At 39.2% G+C, this 13,774-nt stretch overlaps 1 protein-coding gene across 2 annotated transcripts in view; it reads left to right on the top strand.

The window, feature by feature from the left end:
• LOC114643707 (gastrula zinc finger protein XlCGF57.1-like) overlaps window positions 1-13,774 on the top strand; it is a 116,107-nt gene that overhangs the window by 44,264 nt on the left and 58,069 nt on the right. For both annotated transcript variants that reach the window (XM_051927428.1, XM_028792221.2), the window contains exon 2: window positions 3,390-3,889. In XM_051927428.1, the coding sequence (XP_051783388.1) occupies window positions 3,424-3,889 (466 nt within the window). In that variant the 5' untranslated portion in view covers window positions 3,390-3,423. The remainder of the gene's footprint in view (window positions 1-3,389; window positions 3,890-13,774) is intronic.

Here is a 13,774-nt window from a genome sequence, read left to right as displayed (position 1 = left end):
AGATAGGTGTGTGTCTTTTCTAATTAGTCCAATCAATTGAATTGATTACAGGTGGACTCTAAACAACCTGAGCCAAATTTCAAGTGCCAGAATTCTTGTGTATAATATTTTAGTTTTTTTTATTTTTAATAAGTTGCAAAAATTTCTAAAATCCTTTTTTTGCTTTGTCATTCTAGGGTGTTGAGTGTTGCTTGATGAGAGATAAACAAATTTAAATGATTTTAGCACAAGGATATAGCATAACAAAAAAGTTAAGAGGTCTGAATGCTTTCTGAAAGCACTGTAAAAATGACCAAAGAATTAAAATATAAGCAAAAGTTAATGCCAGGTGATAACATCTCAAAAACTGAGGTAGAACTCCTCTCTGATCTGTTCATACTGTTAAATGTACTGGAATGAGAATCAATTTGACTTCATTCTTGTGATTTTGCTAGGTCCCTAAAAACATCTACAGCTTAATGTCAAAAAATAGCCAAATGCCTGAAGTAGATAAAATTTCACACCAGAAAGGGTGGAATGGTGTCAGAGTGAGATGATTAGGCACATACCATCAAAGTTTTGGAATTGCAATCAGAGATATTTCAAAGTGATAGAATGGGTATATATACAATTCCCTCCCATGCCATTCTACGATGGCAAAGTCTTTATATATATATATATATATATATATATATATATAATACATTACCGTGGCTGTCCATTTGTCTGTCCAGGATTTTAAATCACCTGTAGCTTGTAAAGCGTTTTATTTATTGACCTGAAATTTGGTACACATATACTACGTGACCTTTACTGTCCGCTTTTGGGGTGATGATTGACCTCCAAGGTTATTCCTCTTTTTATTTTTATTTTACCCCTGCTTGCTTTGGTCACCCACCCCCGGGTTTGGTTTACCAGATATACAATTTAAAGAGGTTGTTATTGTCATGGGAATTGTTGCATATGCATTATTTTCACTTTTACTTTAAAACTTTAGTAAAAACAATATTTCGAATTGAACTTTTCTTCAAGATCACATTGACGTTTGATTCTGTGTTTGGACTTAACATAGTGACAATGCAACGTATAACTGCCTGTGAGTGAATATCTTTTCTTTCTCTCTAATACATAAAACGAGTTTTTTGAATGTTTGACCATGCTGTTTATTCTTTGCTTTATCATTGACGTGTCATCTAGAACGTACTGTATAAAATTATTGTCCTCATAAAATTTATAAGAGCTGAGAGCACAGGAAGTGTGTCTGACAAAAGCATTCACACGACTGAGAGGTTAGATGACCATGGTCTTGTTTGAAAATAGATGTATATAGGGTTTGACTTGAAAGAATCTGATGGGAAAAGTGTCTGACTCACGGGACTTCATACCATGCCAACGTTTTTGGAATATTTTAATTCTCACTGGCAACACGAATTGGATGATCTACAAGTCTCCAACTTAAAATTTAAATCCAAACAATTTATTCTATCTCTTTTTGCTGTTCTGTTATTTCACCAAGTAATAATTTATGTTTGTTTGCACTAATGTGATCTTTCCTATCATTTTTTTTTTGAGACTTTTGAATTTTCGTATTTTCATTATCTGTATCCTGCTCTGCATGTGTACCACACCAACATTTTTGAATTCTTTATGACATTATACTTTGTCATCTACTCTTTGTCCTTTATTTTCGGCCCCAGGCATAGTTAAATCTCTTTCTCATGGGACGTACGAGGGTTGTCTGGGTTCCACGCGGAATTTTATCGTTTGTCGAGTGTCAGCCTGTCAAAACCTGTTCTGCTGTGTAGAGGGATTATTCAAGTGGTTGCATGTTTTTGTTCAGATGTTTTGCTCCCTCTCTTCCTTCAGAATGAACAGGAGAAGCAAACAAACTGAGAGTGCGCAGCCGGCGCTAGCGGCGAAGCTCCCGACTCCGTGCGTGCGTGACTTTCGAGTGATGATTTTTTACGACTTTTCTGGTGGTTTAATCCGCTCGGTGGAACGCACCATGTTTGCCATCTTTTTCAACATCGATGTCATTGTCGCATCAATTCCGCTGATGGAGAGGAAAACTGTGACCTCTGAGTGGTACACCACTCAGTGCCTGCCTGACGTTTTTTCTGCGATGGCTAGGGGCCTGTCCAAGAACTTGCGAAGGCACTTTTTGCATTATGACAATGCGCCAGCCCACACGGCTAATGCGACGAAGCATTTCATTGAAGACAGTGGTGTCAGTGTTTTGAACCCACCACCCTACTCGCCTGATCTTGCACCATGTGACTTTTGGCTCTTCCCGAAGGTGACAGAACCCCTGCGAGGCCACAACTTCGAAACTTGAGAGGAACTGATTGCAGCTGTCAAAGGACAGCTGGACAACCTCCCAAAGACAGCCTTTCGCGAGTGTTTTGCGGCGTGGGTCAGAAGAGCCCAAAAGTGCATTGATGTTGGCGGTGAATACTTGGAAAAAGTTTAAAAAATATCGAAGTTCATGAGAAAAATAGAAAAAAAAATCCTTGGCTACTTATTTCGAATGATTCTGTGCAGAACCCAGACAACCCTCGTATAAGTGTCTCTCTGAGAAAATCACGTCTCCTCTCCTTCCAAGATTTTTTTTTTATAATAGAGAGATTTTATTTTAGAATTAACTCTCGGCAGCCGCGTGACCCATGCGTACGGGCGCCATTCTCATCCCTACCACCTTTGCTGTCACTTCCCCTACCTCTTCATATCTTAAATCATTCTTGAGGCAGATTGAAGACTTAAGTGCCAGCTTAAGTGAAAAATTAAAGAAAACGTACTAAGTAATTGCAACACAAACACTGGCTTAATTAGTTTTAATGCGAAAAGATACAGACGAAAGAGAAGAAGCAGGCCACTAGGGTGAAGAAAAGAAGAGCATCAACCTCTGAGCAAACGCATGCTAAATGTACAGAGAAAGAGTATGAAAACTATAAGTCAAGTGCATTCACTGCACATAATCGTGCAGTGCACCATTACTGGTACATATGTAATTGCGAATAGCAGGGGAAGGTGTGCCGGATGGCTGAAAAATAGGCCAAAATGCAGCATTGTTTTAAAAAAAAAAACATAGCCCAAAGAAATACAACCCGCGATAGCCCATTTTTTCCCTGCAGACAACGATCAAAAATATCCCAGGCAAGGAAATGCGGACCTGGCAACACTGGCAGGAAAGTTGTGGCTACAATCCTGTAGTGTGAATGGGAGGTAATGAAAAATGGTGGCTTTTCATCTCTATAATTTTTGCACTTTACTGTCATTTACTTGTTTTATTGCTGTTTTTCAAAATACTTTGTGATTGTTTCTTGTTCTTATTTTACTTGAGGATATTAGTACATTTTATCTACATATTTTGTCTTACTTTGTTAACAAAAGTCTATCTGGTTCTTTCACAGAAGAGAAATTGAGCTGCTTTCCACAGTGACATCAATGGCACCACCTTTACCGAAGTGGAAACGTGAAGAGGAATTCTTCAAACAGAAGGACAGGCAAATGGAAGAAGAGGAAAATTTACTCAATATTGTAGTTGTCGATGACTTGGAACAAAGACCTTTCAAAATCAAGGAAGAAGAAGACGAGGAGGAGTTTGAGCAGGAGTCTTTCTATGTAAAACAAGAGAGCGGTGAATGGGGCACTACTGATAATGACACCGATGACGAGCACGAAATAGTTTGTTTTAAAGTTGGAATTTCTGAACATCTCCCTGCCAGCTTTAAAACTCAAAATGATGATGTTTCAGATAGTTCCAAGGAAGATACATCATCAGAAATTACCGACTTTGAACTTGTGCAGATCGGGGAGTGCTCTCCTCAGCCAAATTTTGTTCACGTGAAACCTGAAAACATGGAGTCTGATGATGAAGAAAAGGAAGAAGAACAGCCATCGGCCTCAAAATGTGAGTAAAGAGTACGTGTTAGGAATAATAGACTTTACACCATCATGTCTTGCTGTTTGCAATAAAATAAAATGATTAAAAGATTTCAACTTTTTATGGTGCAGTTGAAAGGTGGACAGATGATCATTTAGCCCTGTGTCCCATCTTGATTCAAGAAAGAGTTGTGTAATTGGGAGATGTTGAAAAATCGGGAGATGCCATGATTAAACTGTCTGCACTCTCCTCCCATTTAGGGGCACTATGTTGGTAGACATCCTTATTACACAGTTTAACAATTTCAATAAAAGATCCAATGTTTCATGTCTAATCATTCTTGTGGCATAGTAGGTGTGTAAAATAAAACCACGTTTACACTACCACTGTGATGTGACTTAACACAGATTGAATTTTGATGTAAACACCTAAAAAGAGGTTATCCATTTTTATTTTTTTTTCTAATTTCCTTATTTGGCTGATGCTGATCCAAGGCGCCTTATAAGATTTATGATACAATGGGTTACATTTGTTTTGGTTTCCCAATTGGAGCACAAGCAGGTCAAGTGACTTGCTCATGGTCACAGTGTCAGTAGCGGGATTTGAGCCCACAGCCTCAGGGTCTGAAGTCCAAAGCCTTAACCACTATTCAGATGTTTTAAAGAGACGGTGTGCTTGCATCACCTAGCAGTGGTAGGATTTGAACCCATGGCTCCGAAGAGACTGGAGCCTAAATCCAGTGCTTTAGACCAGTGGTAGGCAGAGTCGGTGCTTGAGAGCCGCAGTGGCTGCAGGTTTTTTTTCCCACCCAGTTGCTTCATTAGAAACCAATGATTGCCAGCCTCAGACCTTATTTAAGTTTATCGCTTATTAGTCTACAATTCTTGGTTCTTATTTTGTAGATTTTTTCCTTTCCAAGGGTATCATCCAAATGATTTGAACCCTAAAACTGATCATTTTCAGTCTGTCACATTTTTCTACTAAGTGTTTTATTAAATCAAATCAAATCAAAATGTGCATGGAAACAAGCTAGATAGAGAACTGCTGGTGGCTTTGTCATTTATATCTTATTGCCATTAAGGAGCCATTATCACAGTGAATGCAGCTGTTTTAAGATTGAAATAAGCAATTGAGGGAAGGGAAACTTAAGAAGCGAGACCACTAAAATGAACCATCAAACAATCACTTAAGCAATAATTGACTGCTTATTAAGAAACAGGGTTGGAACAAAAACCTGCAGCCACTGTGGCTCTCTAGGACCGACATTGCCTACCCCTGCCTTAGACCACTCAGCCACACTACCTTACCTTTTTAAAATCAGATATGTGCCCCTTTTATATGGGGTGCTGAATTCTAAATTCAATTCCACTTGACCATGGGTGGAGTGGTGGCTCTGAGGCTAGGGATCTGCACTGGCAATCGGAAGGTTGCCAGTTTGAATCCCGTGAACACCAAATGTGACTCTACTACGTTGGGCCCTTGAGTAAAGTCCTTAATAACCTGCAATTGATCCGTCCTGGGTTTGACGTTAATCTGCATCCAGCCGTGCATGTAGGCCCTCCAACCTGCAGGGAAAAACCTGGGGGTTGATGGCAGAATTGGTACTCCAGCCACCGTAAAAAAAAAAAAAAACCTCACACTGTTCCACTCCATCTGAACTCTGGGGTGTCACCTGTTGCATAGCTGCACTTGGGTCCTAATCTGGGATCTTGAGTTGGTTTGTCATGTGGTGGGTGCGGCAATGCGCTGTATCCTCTCTCCTCTCTCTTGACCATTTCTAATCTGAGTTTAAGCAGTAAAATCATATTTTTCCTTAACAATGTATGTAATTCGTCTTCATTATACAACATATTAAAATAGGAATGACAGACAAACTGAAAGGTCAGTGGTGTAGTGCGGAAATAACATTTTATTTATGAATTTATAGGATGATAGCCACAGCCCCTTTGGGCTGATTCTCCATAACTTAAAAACAACCTTTTTCATCTGTAATGCCAGTAAGCTTTTCACTGCACTCTGCATAAGTCAAATATTGAACCTATGAATCTAGAACATAGAAAATCGATGACCAAAAGCAGAAAAGGTGTGTGTGATGCATGTTTAGTAATGCGTTATGTGTGCTAGCATATCACAACACATGTGCAGCATGTATGGTCCACATAATCTGAATGTATACATAGATGCTTGCACCACATTTAGAACATGTAGTTTAAACAGTATGAACATCACATCGGAGTCCTTAATCGATTTCAATTCTGGCATCGAGACCTAGTAGTGTAAATGTGACCTAAGAGGCAGAAGTGTAATGGCTAATTAGTAAGTACATGCTGACACAAGTTGAGACTTCATTGATGGAGTATTTTATAAAGTTTAGGATATAGACATTTCTAAAATGTTGGCTGGTACCCTGTTCAGGAGTACTTCTTGGGTCATGCCCAGTAGTGCTGGGTTAGGCTACAGCTCCTCATTACACTGGACTGGGTAAGTGGGTTATAAATTAGATAATTAGTTTCTAGGGTCCTTAATGAGATGTATATAGGATACAGTGAAATTTGTTCTTACAGTACATGGACAGTGACACAGGTTTCATAACTGTAGCTTTGTATGCCACCACAGTGAATTTCAAATGAAGCAATTAAGAATTGTAGACTTCAAGGGGTTGAACAAAGTTTGTATGAGCAATTTAGAAATGACAGCCATTTTTATACATAGTTCCCACTTTTTTTTTTTTATTTAATCAAAATGTAACTGAGCAAACTAACATTTATAATAAATGTGATAATCATTTTCAAAACTAGGTTGAAAATCCTTTGCAGTCAATAAGTGTATGTCATCTGGGACTTTTAGACATCACCAATCTCTGGGTTTCCTTCTCATGGATGCTTTGCCAGGCATCTACTGCAGTTGCTGCTTGTTTGTTGGTCTTGCAAAGAAAATGCATGTTGAATTGGGTTGAGGTCAGGTAACTGATTTGGCCATTGAAGAATATTCCACTTGAGTTGTTTTCATGGTGTCTATCTGTACCATGATGTGCTGCCCTATCAGTTTTGTACCATTTGGCTGAAACTGAGCTGATAGTATAGCCCTGTACACTTCAGAATTTACACTGCTACTTCTGTTAGCAGTTGTCTCATCAATAAGAAGTTGTGACCCTGTTCCATTTTCAACCGTACATGCTCATGCCATTACATTCCCTCCACCGTGGATGCTGTGGTATACTTTAGATCATAAACCATTCTTTCCCTTCTCAACACTCTTCTCTTTTCATTGTTCTGGCTGATGATAATCTTTGTTTTCTGTCTCCAAAGAGTATTGTTCTAGAACTTGGCAGGCATATTTAGATGTTTTCTGGCAAAGTCTAATCTGGTCTTTCTATTCTTGAGGCTTCTCAGTGGTTTGCATCTTGTGGTAAAATGTCTAGATTTACTTTCAGTGATGCACCTGCTTGCTGTAGAGTGTTCTTTTGGCTTGGCTGGATGTTATGAAGGGACTAAGAATTCTGCAGTCATTCGGCACAGTTGTCTTTCGTGGTCGTACAGGCCTTTCGGTGTGGCTGAGCTCACCAATGCATTCCTCCTTTTTAAGGACATTATCACATCGTCGATTTTGCAACTCCTGGTGTATCTGCTCTCTACCTGATTTGTTTGTTTTCTTAACCTAATGATGGACCTGCTTTACTTGCATTGACAGTTCTTTGGACCTCTTATTGAGAGTTCACAGCAACAGCTTCCAAATCCAAATTCTACAGACGCTCTTAATATTTTTTTTAGGGCCGATACTGATCATGTTACTGGATCGGATTATTTCGATTTTCATTTTTTTTATCTTTTTAAAAAGATTTATATGGAGAAGCCTTATGTGCTATATTAAAGTGTTATCTTTGGTACTTTTATAATTAAACTATAGACTACTGGTGTTACCTGTTCATTTTTTATTAATGTAATGAAATTACGTAGACTTATTGTTCAGTGGGTAATAATAATAATAATAATAATAATAATAATAATAATAATAATACATTACATTTATATAGCGCTTTTCTCAGTACTCAAAGCACTATCCACACAGGGAGGAACTGGGAAGCGAACCCACAATCTTCCACAGTCTCCTTACTGCAAAGCAGCAGCACTACCACTGCGCCACCTGTGAGGACAAAAGTGCTAAAATAAATAGAATTTCCTTAAAATACATACTTTTTTAACTAATATGTAGAGAAAACATTTATCCCTAATACATATGGCATTGAAGAACATAAAATATTTCTCATAATTTCAAGCTGTCATATTTACTTTCTTCTGTAATATACTTCCATAATAATTATTTTCTCTTTCAAAACGTGAACAAAATTACGATGGTAATGACCTCAAAGTATCAAGTTGGCTGGAGGAGCTAGATGAGTCCTTCTCCTCTGAAATCACTGGAGGCAAAGTGGGATCAAGTTTGTTGAAGTCAGGGAGGATCATCAAATTTTATTTTCATTGGAAGATAAATTATGGAATGCCTCTCATACATGTGCTAATCAACATGCATCACATTGCCACTCCCCAGCACAATGATTAGCCTACAGTGCCTTTCAAAGCACTCATTCTGCAAAGGCAACAATAATGTAAATGCTCCACTACCTGAAATCCATTACTAGTAATGAGGGCTGAACAAAACTTTATGAGCCTGAATTTGTAAATAGCCAAAGCATCAGCTCCTGTGTGCTGAGATAATATAAAGTTTTTTACTCTTTGAGTGTGTTTCTTGTTTCAAAAACAGGCCAAAATGAGTGCTGACAGACACAAAATCAAATATTTGTTTATCATTGAATTTCTAACTATGGAGAACAATTTACATATGAAAATTTGTTTTTATTTTATCAACATGTACCAGCACTAGTCCACTTCATATGCCCCAGTCAAGAGGGCTGCAGAGTTCTTATGTGGCAGGACATTTCTACAAGATGACCCAAGGTTTGGTTGCCCTTTGATGGGGATGACAGCAGAATGAATCATAATGATAAATCAAAGAGTATGGGGTCCATTCTTTATTAATAATTAACAAACAAGATGCCTCGTTTGCCCATTAATCTACATTCAAAAGACGTTAATAAAAACATGAAAAAATTGTTTTCATCAAGGTTTGTAATTTTTTTTTTTTTATTAAATCAAAAACTGAACTCTCCTTCATATAACAATTCTGTCCATGACTCCAGGCCCTTTGGTGGCAATTCCAGCTTTGAGTCTTCTTGGATTACGTCTTTTCATGCTTTGCAGACCTGAATTTGGACAGATTGTGCCATTCTTCTTGGCACATCCTCTCAAGGTCTGTTAGACTGGATTGAAAGTGACTGTAAGCTTCCATCTTCAGGTCTCTCCACAGATGTTGTATGGGGGTTTGAATCTGGGTTTGGCTGGGTCACACAGGGACACTCGGAGACCATTTTGGTGTTGTCTTGGCTGTTTGTTTTGGTTCAACTCTTAGCATAACAATTACCCATCGGCCAAGTTTGAGATCAAATGCATTCTTGAACAGGTTTTCTTCAATGATCTCCATGTATTTGGCTACATTCATTCTTTTCTCAGTTCTGGCTAGTCTCACTATCTCTGCATTTCCATTGCATGTTGTTGCCACCATCATGCTTCACCATAGGAATGGTATTAGGCAGGTGATGAGCAGTGCCTGGTCTTCACCAGATGTAGTGCTTGGATATCTTTCCAAAGAGTTCAGATTTGTCTCATCAAACCAGAGAATCATTTTCCTTGAAATGCCTTTTGGCAATCTCTACAGTGCTGAGACGGTCATCCTTAGATAGGTTCACCAATCTTAGCAGAGGATTTCTGAATATCTGTTAGACTGGCCATGGTGTTCATGGTCATCTACCTTTCCAAGGCCCTTCTTGACCAGTTATTCAGTTTGGCTGAACGGTAGTGGTTCCAGTCTTTTTCCATTCCATAATTATTGAGACCACTGTGCTCCTGGGAACACTCAAAAGCTGAATGGTTATATTTCCTTGCCCTGGTCTATGTCTCACCACAGATTGATCATGCAGTTCTTCAGAGAGTTCCTTGGATTTTATGGCTTGATTTTGGTCAGGCATTATGGTGTAGTGGTTAAGTGTTTGAACTTCAAACCCTGGGGTCATGGGTTCAAATCCTGCTACTGACACTTTGTAACCGTGACTTGCTCCAGTTGGAAAACCAAAAAAAGAAATGCAACCAATTGTATTATAAATATTATAAGTCACCTTGGATAAAGGCGTCTGCCAAACGTCCTGGCATGCAATGTGAATTGTGGGACCTTCCATACTCAGGTGCACATGCACCTTTCTAAATCATGTCCAGTCAATTCAGTTTGCCACAGATGGACATCAAATTCTACATTCATCTCAAAGATACTTAAAGGAAGCTGGATGCACCTGACCACAATTTAGAGTGCCACAGGAAAGTGTCTGAATACTTGTAAAAGTGAGAGATTTCAGTTTCTGATTTTTATTGCATTTGCAAACGTTTCTCTAAGCATGTCTTCACCTTATTGTTATGGGTTATTGAGTGTAAATTGATTGGCAAAGATGGCAGATGTGTCCATTTGAATATAAAACCTACAGCACCTTCTGAGAATGTTTTAGGAGTCATAGTGGACTCTAAGCTATCAACTGCCAGGCAGTGTTCAGAAGCCATTAAGAAGGCTAACAGAATGTCCGGTTAAATAGCGCCTTGATTTGTGAGTACTTGTCACAGGAGGTTCTGCTCAAGCTTTATAACACTCTGGTGAGGTCTCATCTGGAGTCCAGTGTATGATTTTGGTTTCCAAGCTGCAAAGATGGCATAGCAGCACTAGAAAAAGTCCACAGAGAAGAGAAACTAGGCTGATTCAGGGCTACAGGGGTTGAGTTATGAGGAAAGATTAAAAAAGCTGAGCCTTTACAGTTTAAGGAAAAGAAGATTAAACAGACTTTACAACTAAAGATTAAAAATTAAAAAAAAGTGAGTGTAAACATTTCCGGGGAGAGAATCTGCCTCGGACTTAAGCAAATCTGAGATGCTTCGACACCTGGATTTCGATTTATCCGTGCAGTTTCACAGACTGCTGCTAAATAATCCCAACCTTCTCCAGTTCTGGAAGTGAATATAAATGAAACGATGGGAGGGCAGGTCTTCAGTTCGAATGCTCAGTCACATTTGGACATGTTCCATGTTTGTTAATGAAGTAGTTTATCTAACAATATTTCATTAATAATACTTGTTTGAGACATTATGAACTTATAAGTGGATGACCTGACGTGGATTATATGTCACAAGAAATTTGAGTTTTTTCAAGGACATGTTCGATATTGTTTGCTGCTGTCCAGCATTAGGTCTCCATAGGTGCAGTTCTATCAGATACTTTTATCTCTGTACTGCTTGAAAGCATGAAATTAAAAGATGTTCTCGTCTTGAAAGCAAGGAATTAAAACATGTTCTCATCCATCAAGAAGAATTACATAGGGTAAATAATATATAAAATATAATTCTGGGTGGGTTACAGTATTCCTTTAAAATAAAACCAAACCTGCCTGATTTAATTGAGGCATTTCACACTATACGACTAGTGGTCATGGGAGCACACCACAACTGACTACAGACTTGCTACTGTTATGTAATTGAAGTCTGCAACTGAAAATTGCTAGAAAAATTCTGTAGTGTAACAGGGGCTTTAGGGACTACAATTCTATACAAGCAACAATTAAAATGATGGAAGGATGAAGATTCTCCTACACCAAAGAACTTCAGGGTCCAATTTGGTGCATGCTTTTTGATGATAATAAGGATGTTGGTCATATTCCATGCTTCAAAAGTCCAGTGTAATCCCTCAATATTATAGTAATTTGTTTCAGGCTCTTTGGTTGTTACTCAGCGAAAATTGTTGAAAAAAGCTTTCAACTTACAGTGTCCCAGCTAACATTGCATAGCTTATAAACTGCAAATTTGGAGAAACGTCACCCATTCAGTTTTCCGGTCCTGGGGCCTCATTTTTAAAATATTGCATGGACTCGAGCATGAAAATATGAGCACAGCATATAAACAGAAAAATGCTAATGCCCAAGCCCAAAAAATCATATATACACTATATTGCCAAAAGTGTTGGGACGCCTGCCTTTACACACACATGAATTTTAATACATAGGCTTTAATATGGAGTTAGCCCACCCTTTGCAGCTTTAACTCTTCTGAGAAGGCTTTCCACAAGGTTTAGGATTGTGTTTATGGGAATTTTGCACCATTCTTCCAGGAGTCAGGTGAGGTCATTTGTGAGGTCAGGTACTGATGTTGGACGAGAAGGCCTGGCTCGCTCGCAGTCTCCGCTCTAATTCATCCCAAAGGTGTTCTATCGGGTTGAGGTCAGGGCTCTGTGCAGCCACACCAAACTTGCTCCTCCATGTCTTTATAAACCTTGGTTTGTGCATTAGTGCGTGTGCAGTCATGTTGCTATCCCCAAACTGTTCCCACAAAGTTGGGAGCCTGATATTCTCCAAAATGACTTTGTATGCTGAAGCATTAAGAGTTCCTTTCACTGGATCTAAGGGGCCAAGCCCAACCCCTGAAAAACACCATAATTCCCCTCCACCAAACTTTACATTTGGCACAATGCAGTCAGGCCAGTACCGTTCTCCTGGCAACTGCTAAACCCAGACTCATCCATCAAATTGCATGATTCGTCACTCCAGAGGACACGTCTGCACTGCTCTCAATTCCAGTGGCGGGTGGTGGGCTTTACACCACTGCATCCGACACTTTGCATTGAACTTGGTGATGTCAGGCTTGGCTGCAGTTGCTCAGCCATGGAAACACATTCCATGAAGCTCTCTCTACGTACTTTTCTGGAGCATTTGGAGATCTGTAACTATCAACTCTGCAGAAAGCTGGCAACTTGTGCACACCTCAGCATGCGCTATCCCCGCTCTGTGATTTGACGTGGTCAGCCACTTTGTGGCTGAGTTGCTGTTTTTCCCAATTGCTTAGACTTTGTTATAATACCATCCATAATAATAATAATAATGTTATAATACCACTAACAGTTGACTGTGGAATATTTAGTAGTGACGACATATCATGAATGGACTTATTGCACAGGTGGCATCCTATCACGGTACCACGCTTGAATTCACTGAGCTCCTGAGAGCAACTCATTCATTCACAAATGTTTGTAAATGCAGCCTGCATGCCTAGTTGCTTGAATTTATACAACTGTGGCCATGGAAGTGACTGGAACACCGGAATTCAATGATTTGGAGGAGGGTCCCGATACATTTGGCAATATAGTGTATATATAATTTGCTGTATGCACATTCCTAGGCAATTTACTCTTTATAAGTCACAATTATGTGACTGTGTACACATGAACGCACCTCAGATGCCACCGTGGAACATCCATACATATGGAGCATGGTAATCAACCTCATCTATATTGTAGTTACGATGCAGCAGAACTTCACTGGCTGATAGAGCAGCCTCCCACCTGACACACCACCACCTGCATTCAAGAGTGTCTAGCTGTGCTCCGCAACAGCCCCATACTCCTGAATCTGCAGGACTACCACCATACCAGTGATGAAGAAGTCAGCTACATAAGAGTGGCTGGACAAGCAAGATTAAACATGTTATTTGAATACCACAACAAAGCTTGGTGAAAATTAAAGCAAATGGATTAGCGCATGTGGGGATTACTGTATGTTGAGAAATTAAACTTGGTGGTTTTACTGGTGTTTCTCTTGATAGGTCAGGCTTAAAACTTTTAGATCACACCTTATATTTTTTTTTTCTCAAATCCACAAGAACTTAATCATGCACTTCATTGGACTGTCATTTAATGTATGTTCGCTATGTGGACAAACACGTTTGGTTCACTTTATTTCACTTAAGTACTTGTCACTTATCCCAGTTGCTGCTT

This window comes from Erpetoichthys calabaricus, chromosome 5, assembly GCF_900747795.2.
Source record: "Erpetoichthys calabaricus chromosome 5, fErpCal1.3, whole genome shotgun sequence".
In the NCBI taxonomy this organism is placed as follows: domain Eukaryota; kingdom Metazoa; phylum Chordata; class Cladistia; order Polypteriformes; family Polypteridae; genus Erpetoichthys; species Erpetoichthys calabaricus.
This window is presented reverse-complemented; position numbering and strand designations above follow the sequence as displayed.